We start from the raw sequence: 19,119 nt of genomic DNA, 5'->3' as shown, positions 1-19,119 counted from the left end.
CAGAGGGGGTGGGAAGCCAGCCTTCATGTAGCCCTATCATGAGCCAGGCACTTCCTCACATTGGGACCCAGAACCCCCTCACAAAGGCCTGTGGGTGGGCAGCTATCCTCCACAACAGGAGGCAAGAGGAGGAGGAGGGGTGTCCCTCGGGGCACACAATGTAGCAAGGGCAGCAGCAGGACCAGAACTTGGGTCCTACCGTTTCTCACTACCTCCCAGGGGCCACTGCGCCTGTCACTCTGGGGGGAATATTTTCTCACCGGGACTGTGGATCTCCTAGCAACTTTTCAAAGCATCTTATCCGTTACTGTCACCCGTAGAGCATAACTTTTGTTCATTTGTTTTAAGGTTTCAATTAACTTGTTGAGTTAACAAATATTTACTGAGTGGACTCTGTGCCTGGCCCTGTATTAGGCAATGGGGACACGGCAACTGCTTGAAACAGACAGGGCTCCTGGCCTCATCTGGCTATGTGTATAAGAGATCCCGGGCAGAGTGCCTTAGCCAAGAGAAGGGTTTCTTTCTCTCCCACGAAAAGGCTGGAGGTCGTATCTGGTGATGTACTATGCCCCAGGCCCCTGCCACTACTAGCTGACTTGGAAGAATTTCTCCGTCCCTCCCTTCCTTTTAATAGAGGTACTGGGGATTGAACCCAGGACCTCAGGCATGCTGAGGCAGCTCTACCACTGAGCTATACCCTCCCCCACCAAGAATTTCTTTTAAGTAAACACTTTATTGAAGTATAACATATGTATAAAAATCATTAACTATATATAGTTTGGAGAATTTTAACAAAGAGAAGAAACCACGTAACCAGAACCCAAAACACAACAAACAAAACCCCGAACAGAACAGGACCATCACCTCTGCAGACCCTACTGAGGTGAACTTCTAGTTCCTGGGGCCAAGCAGAGAGATGGAGAGAGGGGTTGGGGTTAGAATTTGAGCTTTGCTACCACTTCCGGGTAAGTGACTGTGACCTCTCTGAGCTACTGTGACGAGTGTGGGGAAACCTCAGGAGAGGCTCTGTGAGTGCAGGCCTCTAATCCCAGGTGCATTCACACGGCCTTGGGGCCCACCTCACAGAGCTCATCGGACTTCAAGGCCTCTGAGGACAGTGCTGTGCTGCTGACTGGGGACCCTCTCTGATGATCTGATCTTCCTGTGTGTCCTGACCCACCTAGTGGGCCCTTGAAGGCAGCGACCAGCGGGGCCCCTTGGCCTCGCCCCTCATTCCCACTGCCCACTTCCCCTAGGCCAGTCAGGTTCAGCACAGCTCACCATGACTACGCACCCAGAGATGCGTGGGGTCTGGTTGCTGCTCAAGTGGAGAGAGGACCCATAAACAATGATGGTGCAGTGGGCTGGGTGCTGTGAAGGAGAGCCCGGGCTGTGACAGCAGAAACATCTGTGCCAGCCTGGGGGCTCAGGGAAAGTTCCCAGGATGGAATTACATTTCAGCAGAGAGATGTGAGGGATGAGTAGTGTCAGGTGAAGAAGTGGGGAAAAGTGCTCCTGGCAAGGGGAACAGTACAAGCAAAAGCCCAGCAGCCAGAAAAGCACAGAGCACTTGCAACCACAGGCAGACCAGTGACACCAGAATGTAGCATGTGGCAGTAGGGGGGGGTGGCAAAGGAGGCAAAGCCACAGCTGGCTGCCACAGCCATGGGGGCCTGCACATGGTCCTGAGAGCAGTGGGGAGCCAGGGAAGGGCAGGAAGCAGGGCGGTGGTGTGGCCAGAGCTGCTCTCTCGGCTACAGGATGAAGGACAAATCGGCAGGGAGTGGCTGGAGCAGGGAGACCTTGAGGATGCTGTTGCTGCTGCCCAGGCAGGAGAGGAAGCACCCAGAGTGGAGGGAGCACAGATGGGCAGGAGGCACCATTCACTCCATTGCCCCTCACCTGGCCCTGCCACTGATGGCCAGCCTCCTTGCCTGATGCCCTAGCATCACCAAAGCCCTGGCCCACCTCCAGCTGAAGGTCCCTTCTTGCTGGTGAACTTTAACTCTGCCCTCAAGCCCGGGCTCAAATGCCATCTCCTCTGTGAAGCCCTCTCTGCTTGCCACCAGTATCATGAACACCGTCCACGGTACTTTCCCCTGTGTTGTCTTATTCCGACAAGCAATAGGAGCACGAACTCTGGGGCAGGACCACCCAGGTTCACACCAGCTCTCCACCAACTTGCTGTGTTACCTCTTAACCTCTCTGTGCCTCAGTTTCCACATCTTTTAAATGGCCATGATGGCAGTACAAGCCTCCTAAGATTGTGGTGGGGATTAAATGAGTTTACACATCAAGTACTGAGAACAGTGCCGGGCACAGAGAAAGCACTCAGTGAAGGGGAGCCCTTGTCAGCCATCCCTGTGGCTGTCTCCCCATATTTAGGTAAGCACCTAAAGGGCAGGGAGAGTTCATCTTCATTTTTGTATCCTTGGCACCTGGCACATGGTGGGGGAAAGGAAGGCTGGCTAACAGCCAGGGTGACTACCAGGAGCCCGCCTTTTGCCACCTTCCGGGACCAGGCTCTCGGGCAGGGCTGAGTGTGCTGCTGGCAGGAGTGGCCCTCCTTGCCCCTCTCCACGAGGCTGTACACCCGCCCTCTGCTCCATCCCCGACCTTGGGCACTGCTGCTGCTGCTAATGTTCACCAAGCATGACCCCCTCAAGTGTCCACACCACTGAGTATCCTGCCCCATGGACAGGCCTGTGGACTCTGACCCCGGGGACCCTCTGGTTTCCTGACACCCTCCAGCCAGGATGATGTAAGTCTTTAGGGACACCCTAAAGCTGCCTCAAGAGGAACGTGATGAGAAGCGTGCTCCAAAGTACACGGCAATGAGACTGACCCTGAGCAAGAGAATAGAGGGTGGGCATGAGCAGGGGACCTCAACCCAACGGTACAGGAAAGACAGACAAAGCTACAGACCAGCAGAAGGCAAGTGAACAAAGACAGCTGAGGGCCTGGCTTGAGGTAAGGGGCGAGACAGGCTGTGGCCCTGAGGTGAGGGTCTGGGAAGGGTGGCCTGAATGAATGTAGGGGATGAGGAATCAGAGGGAAGAGGGCTCAGGAGGCAGAGCTGCTTCTGGCTAGAGTGGCTGTAGCTTGGAGGGTTTCAAAGCAGCTTTCCTCCCATGCAGGGACAAAGTGATGTGGTAAGGACCCTAATAAATGCAGTGAACTTGGATCCAGTGTGCTTCACCCACTGTTGCTGGGGTGAGTCCCTACTCCGTGCCTGGCACTGTGTGAAGCACTGAGAGCGTGGTGATCCAGACACATGGTCCCTCCTCAAGGAGCCCAACACAGCCAGAGGATGTCTGCCCCCAGCCCACCGATTCCACAAGCAAGCTCCCTGCCCATACAATGGATGATGCCAGAGGGTGGATGGCAGGCAGCACAGCACAGTGGGTGAGAGCTGGTACTCTGGAATCAGACAGTCTCAGGCTCAAATCCCAAATCCTGGCTTCACCCAATCTAGCAGCACGACAGGGGCTGGTGCCTTCACCTCTGAGTGTCAGTTTCCTCATCTGCATAAGAACATGACAATACTGCCTTCCTTGCCAGGCACAGGTGGGGGTTCCACCAGTGGCAGGGATGACTTTTATAGCACGAGGCAGAGAGCCCACAGCAGGTCCTCAGGATGGGTGCAAGGGGACAACAGAGTCTCAATCAGGGAAGGAAGTCATGTCCCTGGCTTACCTGGCTCAGTACAAAGAAGATGCGGACATTCCAGAAACGGGCCTGCTCCTGGAGGAAGGCTTTCAGGTAGATGCCCTCAAAGGTCTTGAAGCAGCCCACCAGGGTGATGAACGTCTCGTCATCTGCGTTGTCTGTGATGCTGTGCAGGATGGGCACCATGGGGGCCAGGCCAGTGCCTGCAGCCAGCATGAGGAGTTCACCGTACTGGGAACAGGACAGTACATGATAGGAGTGGGTTAAGGAGGGGGTCTCACCCCACCCGCCCACTATGGGGCCTTTTCTTTGGGCTTGCTTGAACTGGATGGCACTGCTTGCCCTGGGTTTCCCACGCATCTGAGTTCCCCTCTCTACCTCCTCCAGGAAACCATCCTAGCTTGTGAGGTCTATGGAACAGACATCATGGAATCTGGAGGCTAAAAGGGAACATAATGGTGCAGCCATCCTGCAAGTGGCTTGGCTGTCTTCTAAAGTATCCCCACGGATCTCTGCTTGCATACTTCTGCTGACAGGTAGCCCACCATCTCCCAAGGCAGTCTGCTCTATTACAGGCTAACTGTCCTTGCCAGGGAGGGCTTCACACCTCACATGGAGCTGAAACTTGTCCTGCCAAAGCCAGTCCACTGTCCCCATCCCAGTCCTGACCCCTGGGCTGCTTTCTCTGCTCCAGGGGACGCCTGCAGAGGTCCGAGGGCTCTGGCTTGGCCCTTGAGCCTCTCTTTTCTAGACTAAACGAGACACTATACTAAATGCCTGGCACGGTGCTGGCACAGAAAGCCAGGCAATAAAGGTGAGTTCCCAAGAGCACCCCCACCCCGGTTCCATCAGCTTCTCTCGCTGAACCTATTTCCTGGCTCTAGGCCTCTTTAAGGTCAGTGCCTTGAAGGTTAGTGCCTGCCCACGCTCTGAGGTATTCACTCCCATCATTCTAGAGATTAGGCCTCTGTGACTGCAGTCCAACTTTTCACTGGCTTTATTCACAGACACTCGCTTTATGTGACTGCACTACACAGCACGCTACTGCATGGAACACTTCCTGGACTATTGGGAGTTGTGCAGCTCTGGGGTAAATCCCCAGCCATATGATCTGGTTAAGATCTTTTACTCCTCTGAGCCTCAGTTGCTTCATTGGTAACAAAATAAGAGCACTCTCCGAGAAGACCACCTATCTCGGAACTGCTGTGAGGACTAAATGAGGTGACGTAAAGTGCCCGGTACGGAGCCTGGGGCTTAGTACAATTAGCCTCCTTCCCTGCACTGAGCCCCTGCTGCTGGCCCGTCATCCTGTCCTGGGTTCACGCCTCCCCTCTTTCTCCCATCACTGCTCAGGCTCTTGTCTGGGGAGCCTTCCCTGAGATGGGGCAGGTGGGGACCCCTCCTGTATTCCCACAGTCCTTGGTGCACCCCTCCTCACACTGGCCACACTGTGTTGTGGTCATCTATTTGTGTGTCTGTCTCCCCAGCAGACTGTGAACTTCTGGAGCACAGGGGCCTCGTCTGGCCCATCTCTGAGCTCCCAGGGTCTAGCACTGGCCTGGCCCTGAATACCTATGAGTGTCTGTGGAATGAACGTCAGACAGATGCTAATGTGCCGGCCTCAGCACCGACGTGGTCCATCTTCAGTGAAGATGGCTGCAGAGTGGCAAGACTGGGCTACACCCCAGCATTCACACAGCAGAGCAAGCCCCAGCCACGGTTTCAGTAGCCAAACATTAACATGTGAGACACCATGTCTTTCTCTTCATGGCTGGGCACTATGCCCTTCCAGAGAGGAAGTTTCCACAGGGGCCAGTGGATGCAGACAAACAGCTGACACTATGTCCTGGGATGCTCTGCCTGGAAAAGGTGGTCAAGACCACATTCAGCAGGTGTCCCCTCTAGGTCAGGAGGAAACAGGGACAATTCCTAGTCCCTGCTCTCAAGGTCCTGGGGGACACAGGGACAGCCTCAGCTAAAACGCAAGGCTGAGCATGGTTAGTGGCCAGGAAATGTGTAGAAGAGCACTGATCCACGCACGCCTCACATCTGCAGCACAGGGGTAGCAGTGCCTAAGAGCTGCTGAGAGGACTGAATGAGTTCTTACACAGCAAGCGCTAACATCAAAGCCTGGCACATGGGAGGTGCCACATACGTGTCTGACATTGTTATGCACACAAATGGGTGTGTGTACACCTGTATACACACCCATTCATGGAAGAGGATTTGAAAGGATATACGCCACGGTAGTGAGGCTGGTATGTCTGGGTGGGTGGCCTACAGGTGATTTTCACTGTGCCTCTTTGTATCTGCTGATGTTTTGGGGGGTAATGAACAGATACTGCATTTGTAATAAGGAAAAACACCAATAAAAGCTATTTTTAAATTAAACAAAAAGAATGAAGAGGAAGAGTGATTCATTCTTTTCCATTTGTTCTTGTTTCGCTTTGTTTTCCTCATTACAAAGGTAATAGGTATGCATGGTGGATAATTTGGAAAGAATAACGAAGAAAATAAAAATCACCCAGAGCTACTAACATTTTATTGCTTTAAAAAATTTTTTTTCTGTGCAATTTAACTTAGTTTCCTAACTTCTTGTACATTCAGTTTTTTACCTAGTGTTTGCCAATTGATCTTACAGCATAAGCATATAACATCATTTATAAACATAATTTTAAAATCCAGGATAATAGTCTATCAAGTAGCTGTAAACCAGTGTACTTAACTGTTCTGCTGTTGCATACTGAATTGTCTCCAATTTCTTGCTATTGTAAACAAAGCTGCAATGAACACGTGTAAGAGTCGGCATCCCGGATTTTTTCTATAGGACAGACTTCAGAGGTGGGATCCCTGGGTAAAGGATGTGAGGATTCCTAAGACTCCTGGTACATACTGTCAAACTGCTTTCCAGATATGCACCAACTGATGAGAAATTACTCATTCTTCCTGGGAATGTCAGGGAAGGATCTGATAATGCTGTGAAGATGCTGGGAAGCAGCGGACTCACAAGCAGCAAGCCACAGGGTGCATTTAGAGAGTGGTCCCTACAGTCTTGTAAATGGAATGTGAAACTGGAAAGACAGCTGAGGGTCAGATGGCATAGCAGCCCTAAATACCAAGTTCTTGGTCTGAATTTTTCCAAGCAATGGGTAGGCATTGATGGTTGTGGAACAGAGGTAGGCAGTTTTGTTTCTTAGTATCTCCTCCCTCTCCTCCCACATCTAACCCTAAGGATACTCTCAGGATTAGGTTTGGGCTCAAGAAGATGGCACAGTGAGATTCTACGGCCTGACACAAGGAAACCTCAGCCCTGGAAGCTAAGCTGGATGGGGTCTCCTGACCACTTAGGGCTGGCACTAACCTGGTTTGGTTTATAGAAGAAGCCTCCGAAAGGTCCTCGCCAGAAAGCCGTGTCTCCTGCTCTCCAGGACTCGACATACCGGGACATCAGCCCAGTCTGGTAGCACTGGGAGCAGACAAAGGGAGACCTCATTGGGACAGGCACTTGCTGCCAATATAAACCATGTCAGCCACTAAGGTGGAGCCCTTCCTGCATGCTAAGTGCTTTACATATGTTATCTCATTTCATCCTCCTAATCATCCACCAAGTCGGGACTGTCATTCCCAGTTTTCAGATGAGGCCCAGGAGCTTACACTGAAGGTAAATGGAAAGACTGGGATGAGAATCCGTGGGACCTCCACCCTTAACTACAGAGGTCTCAAACCAGATAACTACAGGGGCCACGCTGGTAACACAGCGTAACATTAACCATCACATACCCAGAGCAGAACTGGGTATGTGATGGTTAATGGCAACTAACACTTAGTCTTAGTATCAAGGAGACAAGAGTGAGTGGTTGGGGCGATGGTAATTTGGTGAATGAATACACTCTTTAAAGGAGTAAGCTATTTTGCAAATTCCAGTACATAGTCTGTAGGACCAATGATGCCAGATCTGACTTTCTAAGAGGGGCAGGAAATCCATATTTTTATGATAACTCTCCCATTTTTGAAATGTCAGCAATGAATTCAAATTTTTAAAACACTGGGTAGGCCAAAACCAAATGTATTTATAGGCTAGAGTCATTCTGCAGGCCATTCGCTGGCAATCTCTGCCTGAGCCTACACCACTGTTTCCTGGCTGGATAGAAAAATGAAGGCTGCGGAGGGGATCCCTCCATGGGGAGAGGGCAGTCTGCACTCCCAGGGTGCTCACCCGCTTGGCACGGGGCACCATGCCAGGGCTGCAGTGGGAACAGCTGGATATTAAGCTCTGCAAAGGCTGCCAGCGCCTGAACCGTGGAAAGGACTTTGTAAGTGAATGAATCAATGAATCCAGATTCAGGCCCTCCCTTCAAGGAGCTCTAAGTCTCAGACATAGACAAGGTAGTGACTGCCTAATTCCCTGTGAGAAGGGTGAAGTGCTGGGGGAGCTCTGAGGAGGTGTAGTCACTTCCCATCGAGCAGGATGGAGGATAGCTTCCCGGAGGAGGAAGTATTTGAACTGGACCTAGAAGACTGGGTAGGATCAAACTCACTGGGGATGGGAGCAGGAAGGCCAAGGGGATTCTGGGCATCAGGTGTGGTATGGTCAGGGGTGGGACAGCCCAGGTCATGTTCTGGGAACAGCCAGTGGACATGTCAGAGTGGGGGTCAGGGAGAAGCACTGAGAGACAAGACTGGAAGGTGTTTGGAGAGATTATGACCAGGCTTGAAGGAGCGGCTGGGCTTTGGTCACCAGACATGCTTTTAAGCATCCACAGCCACTTCTGGTACCACCCCTGCCTTCCTCAGGCACCATATGCATAAAGCAAGGAGAGTCCTCGGCTCACCTGTAAGAGGTCTGGGAAGGAGGCTACAGTTTTCCTCCTACCTTGCTGGGGGATACATGTCAGAGCACACCTTGTTTTCTGGCTCTATTCTTGGGAAGGTACAGCCCCAGGAGTGGCTTTAGAGGCCCCGTGGCACTGACAGCACTCAAGGAGAAAGGAAGGATTCTTCCTTCTGTGCCTCCAGCACCCACACAGAGCCTGGCGCGGAGTAAATGCTCAACACGCACTTGTTAAACAGAATTGACACTGAATCTCTGTTCTTCCATTTGGGATCATATTACCCAAGGAAACTTAAGACAATGACATACTGTCTCAGAGCTTCAGCTTGTTCATCTATAAAGTGGGGATAATATGATCTACTCCACAGGGTGGTTATGAGGCTGAAACGAGATAATTAAAATAAAGAGCTAGAAGCAGTAGCTGGTGCCCAGAAGGTGCCTGAGAAATGGGAGTTTCTCCTTCCCAACTACACGGGCGGGTAAACCTTACAAAACCTGCCTGCCTTCCCAATTTGCAAAGACATTTCCAGCTCTTCCTAGCCAGTAGCTTAGGGATAATTAAGCATCTCTCTAAAGAGGCTTTCCGGTAAACGGAGGAGAAGATCAGCCTTGCAGCTGGGAGAGATCCAGCTGCCCTAAAGAACTGTCTCCAGGCTTATCCTTTCAATAGAAACACACCCAGACAAGCAGCTTGGGGAAGCAGGCCATTTGGAGAGGATTTGTGGAATCTCCCAGACAAACAGTTGCGTGGAGAAGGGATCCCATCCAAGCTTATGTGTGAGGGAATAAATACTCAAACTCTAAAGGCAGGCAGGGAAGGCAGCAGCCAGAGACGGTGTGGGGGTCTTGGAATCAGGAGGCCAGGGCTCACCCACCAGCCACACTTCCTACTACCTGTGGAGTGTCAGGCCCTCCTGGGGCCTCAGTTTGCTTATCAATGAAATGGGGATCATTTCTGTCCTACCAGGGAGATAAAGGGTGTGACAACTATTCTTAAATACTGGTGTTCCCTAGGATTCCATGTGGGAAATGATGATCTAAAACTAGGTATTAGGCTGACCCATATGAAAATGTGTTCTGTAAGTCAAAAACGTTAGAGTGTCAGCAATTTCATGTAGTTCAACCTAATTATTTTGGCACATAATTGCTCCTTCATGACTTCTTATATATTTGTTGCCTATTCTTTGGGTCTCTGGAGTGTTTTGTACCCAGTATCCTTTGTTCATCTCAACTCTGTCAGTTTCCCTACCCACCTTGGCTGCCCCCACAAGCATCTCTCCTCCTGCCACTCAGACTGGGTAGGTCCCACAAGACTCTGTTCTATTTCACCCTTCCCTGTCTTTGATTAACCTGGAATGCCACTGCTGCCACTGCTAACTTGTCTTCCTTCTTTGAGGCCCAATTCAAATGCCCCAGCCCCTGCTGACCCCCCTGCAAGGCGAACTCAAGTTAGTTTGGTCCACAAGGTCCTCCATGTCCCACCTTTTGTCTGCACATCCTCTTCTGTCCCAGGACAAATGACTAACAGTTCCCTAGATGATGTCTCTTCTGCTGTTGTACATGCTGTTCCAGCACTTGGAGCTTCCTCTCCTGACTTAAACATCCAGCCCAAACACACAGCTTCCTCTAGGAAGCTGAGCCCACCTTCCCTGAAGCTCCAGCTACTGAGTTGGGTTGGGGCCTCCTGTCACGGCGTCTACTACTCTGTCCCGGTCTGGCCCCTGTCTGAGGGCGGGTGCCATGTCTGACTCTCTCTGGATGCCTGTGTCCAGCACACAGTAGGTGCCAGTGACTTGGTTTCCCCTTCCCCGGCTCAATGCTCACTTTCCATTGATAGTAAGGAGGTGAGAAGGAGCAGTTTTACCTTTCTCAGTCTGAGCCTCCTTTTCATAAAACCTGCTGGGAATATGCCCTCTGTTGGTGGTCCAGCAGCCCCTCTTCCCAGGAAAGAAGGAGATGGGAAAAGGCCTCCTTCACCATCCCATTCTTCCCCCAAGCCAGCCTCCTCCCATGTGAACAGTGGCTTTTCCCACATCAGAAGGAACTGCCCCACCAAATCCAGACTGGCAAATGGAGGTCCAGTCCATAGCACCTTAGAGCATCTGTGTGAATCCACTCACCTTGATTAAAACCTCAAAGTATCCTTCTGCGTTGGCAGGGCTGATGGGCGTATAGGCTCTCTGAATTTCTAAGTCATCTATTATCCCTCTGGGAAAGAGAAGCACTCAATCAGGGACTCAGCCAGTCAACAAACCTTTACAGTACCTACTCTGCCAGGCTGGTGAAAGTGAAGGTGGGGGCCCAGTCAGCCCCAGTGATCCTCACCGAGGAGCAGGCAAAGTGAAGCACAAGAAAAGAGCACTGGGCTTCTACACTGCCGAGTGCTGGCTGTGAGACCCCGGGCAGGTCATTTAAACCCTTAGCTGCCCCTCTGAGAAAGGGGGACAACCATCTATGCCTCTGCCGTGTGGTTCCATTGGGATTACAAATGGAAAAGTGCTTTAAAAAGTGCACTGAAAAGTGAGCTGTTTTAGGACATCACTGTGGTTTTTCCTAACCTCTCTTTGACCATAGAATGATCAAGATAAAAACAACTATGTTTAACAAGTACTTAACATTTATCAAACACTACCACGTGCCAGGAGCACCAAAATTGAAAGGATCCTCAATGGTGCCCTAGTCCAAACCAGATGCCACGCATGAGTCCTCTCCAGTGTTATCAACAAGGGGGCCAATCATGCAGCCATGTTGTATTAAATGCGTACGATGCACCAAGCATATTATATGCAGTATCTCATTTAATCCAAACAATAACCAAAATGAGGAAACCAAGGCTTAGAGAAAGGGTGTCGCCTGCCGGAGGTCACACTGCTAGAATTTACCCATAGTTCTGTCTGTCTCCGGAGTTGGGTTCCTCAGTACTGTTCCTCAGAGCTTCCCTGGAGTACCTAAGCACTCCTCTCTTGAGTCCTACTATGTGCAAAGTCTTCTTCTCTGAGGTATGCAAAGATTAAAAAAGGCCTGTCCTAATGTATCAAAAGTTGGGCAGAAATATTCAATACATACTTGCAGAACAGACAGGGAAATAACAAACAGAACATATGGTATGGCTCAGGTGCAAAGACCACTGTGATATTTGCTAGGACAGACGTAAAACTGACTTGCACTCTTGCCTGGGGAACCTCAGAAGGCCTCCTTGAGCTGGGTATTAAAGGACGAGCAGGCTGCTAACAGGTGAAAACAAGGACAGGACAGAAAAGTAATTCCAGGCAGAGGGAATAACCTGGGCAAAAGCTTAGAGGTAGGATAATGTAGGGCAAGTCAGGAACCGGTGAGTGGATCTTGGGGCTGGAACAAGGGGCAAGAATGAGGGGACGAGGGGGAAGAACTTGGTGGGTAAGGAAGCTGGGGCCTTGGGTTAGGGTGTCACTGGGGAGGCATCGTAGAGAACCAGATGTCTGAACAAGGAGCGACATGGTCAGTGTTAGGAATATCACTAGAGTGACAGACAGGGTGGAGGAGAGGGACCAGCCTAGAGGCAGGGAGCTCTGGGTATCCCTGACTTATCAATGCGGGTTGCTTGGGGCTGTGGCCTGTCCTGTGACCCTTCCTGTCCACTGGAATAGTGAGCTTTAAGGACAGCCAGCCAAGCCACAGGCCAGAATGAGCTGGGCACAAACACCAGGGGTCAGTATGAGGCAAGTGGCCAGAGTGTGACTAGTAGTAAGCTCTCTCCTGGTTTTCTTTCTCATCCTCTGGCTACACCTTTTGTTTCCTTTGCTGGCTCGGCCTCCTTTTGCCAATACTGTAAATGCTGGAGTCGCCAAGGTATACCCCTACCTCCTTTCCTCTTTCCACACCACATATGCTCCTGAATGCCATCCAGGGATATGCTGATATTTCCCACATCCACATCTGCAGCTCAGATCCCTCTGCTGAGCTTCAGACACAGCGAGTCAGCTGCCTGGCAGACACCTCTAGTGGGAGGTCCCAAAGAGGCTTGTCCCTGGGGAGGTGGAGGTGAGGGTTGAGATGGGAGGAGAGTACAAAATTAAGCTGGGAAGAAGCAGGAAGTTCAGAGGAGTGATGGGTGTAACTCAGGAGGCAGGCCGTCTGGGTTTGAATCCAGCCTCCATGACTTATTAGCTACATGGCACTGAGCAAGTCCCTTATTCTCAATGACAATGTCCTTTCTATCAACTGGTGATAATCATATGAGGTTAACACCACAAGCTCTGGAGCCATATGGCTTGCTTTCAAACCCAGGTTCCAGCATTTGCTAGCTGTGTGGCCTCGGATAAGCTCCCGAATCTCTCTGGCTTTAGTTTCCCCTCAGGCATGATACTGGGATCCACCACACAGAATTTCGTGAGGATTAAATGAGCCCAGACGTGTAAGTGCACCGAACTGTGCCTTGGATAGTCGATGATCGCTATTATTATTCATTATGAAAATGCATTATTTAGTTGAATTTCAAGAACCCTCTCTGAGTTACGTATTGCTATGTTTACTTTGAAGATGACAAACGCAGTTGATTAAGGGAGGTTAAGCAACTTGTCCTAGACCGCACAGCTAACACACAGTAAAGCAGGGCTGCAGAGCCTGGGTCCTCCCACTACCTGACTGTACCGTAGGATGAGGTGCTGGCCAGGCCGCAAGCCAAGCTGGCTATTTCTGGGTAGTGCAAACCGGACACGGTAGGTGTCCTTGGTAAGTTTGTCCATGGCACTGATGCGGAAGGCCAGGAAGGTCTCTGGGCTCAGCTTGGAGGGGCAGCTCTGCAACAGGAAAAGGTTCACAAGCTAGAAGCTGGGACTCAAGAGACACGCAACAATTCACGAGCACCCTTTCCCCAAGGAGAGGTATCGCAGCCGATAAATTTTTTGTATAAGAGTCGTCCCATCTTACTTCCCTTTCATGCTCTAAGACTGCCAGAGCCCGTGGCACTGAGCTCACCCTGCGCTGAAGCCTTGTACGGTCCCTTTAGCCCCAGGACAACGTGTAGGGTCCTTAGCTGGACACTCAAGGGTAAGTGGATGGGCTTCCAGCCTTATTTTATCTCATAGGCATCAGATGCCAAACTTTTCTCTGAACTCCTAAGACCACCTTGCCACCTCCCACCTGTGAGTCTTTATTTGCTCAGGCAGTGCCCTCTATCAAGAACACTCATCTCCAATGTGTGAAAGACTCACCCGCCCTTCACACCTGCTAAAATCCAGATTTCAGAATTTAGAAACTGATGGGACTTTAAAGATTATCTAATCCAATATCTTTATTTTACATGTGGGGAAACTGAGGCCTGAGTGGTAGTGAGTTATTTGTACAACGTTACACTATAAGCAAGGACTCAAATTCATGTCTTCTAAGTCTCAGCCCAGTGCCCTCAGTATTCCACCCGACTGGCACCTCCTCCGGGAAGCCTTCTCTGAGTGCCATGACTCACAGATCTCCTCTCCTGTAAAATGCCCACACCCAGTTCACTCCAGGGATCTCCCCTCACCCCCACCACTACCTTCCCCCCTCCCCCACCCCACACCAGCTCAAGGTCAGGCTTTAAACCTGGATCAGTCTGCTTCCACAAAGCTGACACTTTTCTCTCTGCTGTACAGGGTCAAAGGAAGCTTCCCCGAGCAGGCACACTGTACAGGGCCAAAGCCAGGTAGATGCTGCCACTTGGCCCTCTTGTTTGAGGAGCAGTTCTCCTCACCTGTGACTCTTTCCCACCCAGGAGGCTCCTGTCCTTGCTGGCTCGGGCTGCCTCCCACCTTGCCAGGTCTTGCTGGTAGAGGTCGAACACACAGGGCGAGCAGCCAGCACCACAGCACTGGGAAGGCAAGGGCTCCACTGGTCGAAGCTGCAGCCAGGCTTCCTCGTCATCTTCCTCCCTCTCGCCCATCGCCAGTGGGGCTTCAGGCTGCAAGGGACAACTGGGGCTCTTCACAGAGCAGGCTTGGTTCTCTGAGGCCAGGGGCCCAGGCCTTGCTCCCTTGCCAGCCTGGGAGAAGGAAAACTTGTGGTTACAGTCTGGTCACCTCTATTCCTCTCACTCTCTCTGAGGCCGGCAGTTGCCAAGCTCTGTGTGAGCACCAAAGACAGGGATGAACCAACCCCGGGACCTGCTGCCTGGTGGGGGAGGCAGGCAGGCAGGACACAGAAATCGGAACTGGCAACCACGGTTTTCTGACCTCTTCCTGTGCTCTGAGTGCTGGATTAAGTTTACATGGGAAATCTCATTGAATACTTAAAATATTTTAAACGATGTAAAACATTTATGTACAATTCATTATAAAAGTTACAAAAATAAATTAAAATGTTATAAAATGACACCTTTGTAACTACCACCCAGTCAAGTGAAAAGAACCCTGACAGCACCCCAGAAGCCACACGTGTCCCTTCCCGATCGCCCCGCACCATAACCACCATCCTGAGTTTTGATACAATCATTCCCTTGCTTTTCCTTAGTTGTACCAACTTTGTTTGCAACCCTAACCACTATTTATAAGCTTTGTTCAGTTTTTACCTTTATATAGATAGACTCATATGAACGTATTCTTCTGTGTCTGGTTTCTTTCACTCAGCATTGTTGGTGGGTCACGTACCAAACTGCTGCATCTCATTTAATCTTTACAACAAGGCCAGTAATGGAGATGCCATTTTATGGATGGGAAAACTGGGGGTCTGGAGAGGTTTAATAACTTACCTAGAGTCACAGAGCTCCCCAAATGATGGCCTTGGGACTTAAACTCTGCTCTATCTGGTTTCAGAGCATATTGTTCCTCAACCACAGGAAAACAGAGGAGGAGGTCGTGATGAACGGTGCTGAGGATCTGGACCAGGGCAGCTGCAGGGAAGAAGATAGGATGGGGTCAACTAGAGAAATCCTGAAGCAGGAATTAATAGGACACAGAGATGGACTGGATGTGAGGTGAGCAGGGGAAGGGGATAGAGAGCTAGAAGGGACATCCAGGTGTTTCGCCTGGATCCCTGAGTAGCTAGTAGGCCCAAGACAGGTTGACTTTTAGAGGAGAGAGGAAGGAGGGGAAACGGTAGTTCAGTCTGAGGTACGCTGAGAGGCAAAAATTTTGCCCAGGAGCAAAATCTAGCTGTCAGTTGGATTAAACAGGCCTTATCTGTACCTGAGTCTACAGATGGAGCTCTGGATAACTGACACCAAGGGAGGGGTGAGTGGGCTGAGGAAGAGAACAGGCCAGCGCCTTCTATGAAGGCCTGCTTGGCTTCCTGCTTCCTGTAGCACTCACTGCACTTAGTCCAGCCCAGGTCACCGTAGGTGCTCAATAAATACTCTTCAGGTAATGAATCTCTACCCTGTAGTGTTTCACACTGTTCAGAAACCACATGTTTACATCTCTCTCCTCTTTGAGACTGTGAACTCCTTGAGGGCAGAGAACTGTTTTTTATTCATTTTATGAACTAATGCAGTGTGTATTTTAAAATATGTGTATTTTAAAAGTGTTATATGAAAGGAAGGAAGGAAGGAAAGGACCTTGGTTTCAGGGCCATTAGGTAAGTATTGTCTGTAAGACATATCAGGGAGGAAAATTTAAATGGCTGTGATTTATTTTGAGATGTTTCTGTGACGGCAGTTTGGGATTTATCAAGGTTCTCTAAATTTGTATGTGGAACTCCACAGTTTATACAGAAATAGACCTGGTTATCTCACTTGCAAGGAAACTATGCATTTAAAATTCCACAGGCAAATGAAAGTAAAAGAGGGTATTCCTTGTTGTTTATCTATTTTATTCTATTTTAAATATAGTAGTTTGTATCTGCTAATCCCAAATTCCTAATCTATCCCCCCCTTCCCTTTTGGTAACCATAAATTTGTTTTCTATGTCTGTGAGTCTGTTTCTGTTTTGTAAACAAGTTCACAAGGTCGTACTGTCTAGCACAAGGAACTATATTCAATATCTTGTAATAACCTATAACGAAAAAGAGTATATATATGTATAACTGAATCATGATGCTATACACCAGAAACTGACACACTGTAAATTAACTATATTTAAATTAAAACAAAAAGAGGGTGTTCCCTCCCTCTTATCTCAGAATAGAACTGAGGGGAAGTCTGATGTCACAAAATATTGTTTGATGTAAATATCTATTTCTCTAAAATGCAATTACCTCTAAAAGCTCCAGTCTTGGATTTCCTCCCATTCATTCCTGCCTTAGACACTTACTAGGCAGGGGCTGCTGAGTGACATGGTGGGACACAGAGGTGAGTGACAGTCACCTATGTCCTGGAAGAACTTGTGGCCTGGAAGAGAGTTATCAACTAAACAGATAATTATCATTATAAGAACAGATGTCACATACTGGGCCAGTCTGTGCCAAGCGCTTTGCATCGACTCCCTCAACCCTCCCGACAGCCATTCATAAGTAGAGGCGATGCTCTTCCTCATTTCACAATGGAGAAAACTGAGGCCTGGGCAGGAAGCCAGAAGTGGCAAGGTTAGTACGCACACCTGGTCTTTTAAAGCTCCAGGCTGCTCTTTCTCCCTAGATTGCATAGTTCTGGAGGGCAGGGGAGAGTGTCTTCATCTTCAACTCCTAGTGCCTGTTGCTGGGCTGGCACAGAGCAGGGACCCAATTTGCCAAACTGTCACTGAATTTTATGGGCACCCTGGAGCCTCCCAATGGTAGCAGCTTCACTTGTGCATAAAGTGCTAGAAACAAGGTGTGGGCCAAGTCTGTGGGAAAGCAGAGGAACAAACCACTGAGTCTGCAGGAGGACAGGCAAGGCCCCTTTCTTGGTTAACAATCACTTTCCAGGAGTCCTAAGCTTTAAGAACTTGCCCACTTTTCCTGTTTCCCTTGCTCGTTTACACTGGAGCTTTCCATGGGCCCAAACAATGTGCTTCCAGTCTCCCCTACACCATCCATCAGTATACCTGCCACCAACTCTGATCACAGCAGCCTCTGCTTAGCAATCTTTAACAGCTCCTATTACCTATTAGATACAATCCAATCTTCTGCCTGGTGCCCAACACTCTTCCTGATCAGAATTTGTCCAAATTCTCTTACCATAAACTATCATTGGTTTTAGAAGGGTATTCCCTCCATGTGCAATAAATCTTTCTCCTAGAGAGGAAAGGTTTCTCTTTAGAGGAAAGAAAACCTGGTTCTACTGCTGGTTCTATGATTTCTGGAAGGTTTAGCAGACTGAGACCCCCTTGAGAGGAAACATGGTGTCTTATTCTTTCCAAATTCTACCACCAAGCTCTTATTCATCTTTGCCTTAAGTTTACCTTCTCTATGTTTAACTAATCCCACTTTCCCTGGTTTTTTGGAAGTTAGTAGACAAGTTGGCCACATCTGTCATGAATTTTTTTTTAACTGAAGTATAGTCAGTTTAGAACGTTGTGTCGATTTCTGGTGTACAGCATAATGTATCAGTCATACATATACATACATACATTCGTGTTCATATTCTTTTTCATTACAGGTTATGGTAAGATATTGAATACAGTTCCATGTGTTATACAATATAAACTTGTTGTTTATCTGTTTTATATATAGTAGTTGGTATCTGCAAATCTCCTTATGAATTTTAAAGACACAGTTCACATCTCCTGTCAGCCTCTATTTTTCAGTCGAAGAAGCCACATCTTGACACATGTTGCTGCCTCTGCCTGGGTGACTCGTCTCACCCTCAGGTCTTCTCAAGGTCACCTCCCCCTTAGAGCCCTCCCTGAACCTACCAATCATATTTTTCACTATGTGCCAGGGATTGTTCAAGGCGCAGACTTCACAGCAGTGAAGAAAGACACCCCTGCACTCTAGGAGCTTATATTCTAGTGGGAGAGACAGCCGTTAAACAAGATCAAAATGAAAAACGTGTTATGTTAATGTTAAATACTAAAGAGAAAAATAACTAGGGAAGAAGGATAGGAATGTATGTGTGTTGCAACTGCTATCTATTTACTTTACTTGCTTTCTGTCTGTATCTCCCACTAAACTGTAAGCCCTACATCGCAAACCTGTTTTATTGACCAGTGCAAACCCGATGCTCAGCAGTGCCCGAAACACAGTGGGCATTTGATAAATATGTGTTGTGCAAGGAGCAAAGTACACCTCTACCGGCTCTGGCCTTGCTTCTAGGAGGCGGAAGGGGAAATTTCGAGAAAATAGAAGGAAAGGGAAACACTTTCGGCGCTGGGGAAAAGGCGTGCGGTCGGTGCCGGTGCGGGCGCGGGCGTGGTGTTAGGGCCACGCTCGGGCTCAAGAGGTGAAGTGGTGCAGAGGAAAGGAAACTTAACTGTGCAGTCACCAGGTGAGGGGCCGCTGCGCGGATGCGCCAATTTAGGCATTTCTATTCCTATTTTTACAGTGAGTGACTTTAAGGCCCAGAAGGAAGTGCCCTGCCCAAGCTCCAGCTGCTCGTAAGTTTATCAAGGTTGTCCTGAGTTCAGGTCTTAAGTCCTGAAGCGCTTATCCTAGTCCCGTCCCAGCCCCCATCACGACCACTCACCTACCCACCTGCGGTTCCCCTCTGGCGAGGCTCTTGCAGGTTCCCTCCCTCACTCGGGGAGGCGAGGAGGGTTTCACCTGTGGGAAAATGAGGACGGCCTGCGTGGTGGGGCAAGACGAGGATTCCCTGA

The 19,119-nt window shown here is 49.5% G+C and overlaps 1 protein-coding gene across 11 annotated transcripts in view; it reads right to left on the bottom strand.

Moving 5' to 3' along the window:
• CYB5RL (cytochrome b5 reductase like) overlaps positions 1-19,101 on the bottom strand; it is a 28,708-nt gene extending 9,607 nt beyond the window's left edge. For 4 of the 11 annotated variants that reach the window (XM_072974403.1, XM_072974401.1, XM_072974398.1 and 1 more), the window contains exons 1-7: positions 18,990-19,101; positions 15,201-15,341; positions 14,208-14,495; positions 13,130-13,278; positions 10,621-10,708; positions 7,031-7,135; positions 3,697-3,900 (exon numbers count right to left, since the gene is read on the bottom strand). In XM_072974403.1, coding sequence (XP_072830504.1) covers positions 3,697-3,900; positions 7,031-7,135; positions 10,621-10,708; positions 13,130-13,278; positions 14,208-14,396 — 735 coding nt within the window. In that variant the 5' untranslated portion in view covers positions 14,397-14,495; positions 15,201-15,341; positions 18,990-19,101. Of the gene's footprint in view, positions 1-4; positions 3,525-3,696; positions 3,901-7,030; positions 7,136-10,620; positions 10,709-13,129; positions 13,279-14,207; positions 14,496-15,200; positions 15,342-18,989 lie in introns of those variants that run through there. The other 7 variants (XM_072974395.1, XM_072974397.1, XM_072974399.1 and 4 more) reach the window with 7 other exon arrangements.
• Between the last annotated feature and the right edge of the window lie 18 nt (positions 19,102-19,119).

This window comes from Vicugna pacos, chromosome 13 (genome assembly GCF_048564905.1).
Source record: "Vicugna pacos chromosome 13, VicPac4, whole genome shotgun sequence".
NCBI lineage: Eukaryota > Metazoa > Chordata > Mammalia > Artiodactyla > Camelidae > Vicugna > Vicugna pacos.
Note: the sequence above shows the minus strand (reverse complement) of the source record. Positions and strands in the feature narration are given on the sequence as shown.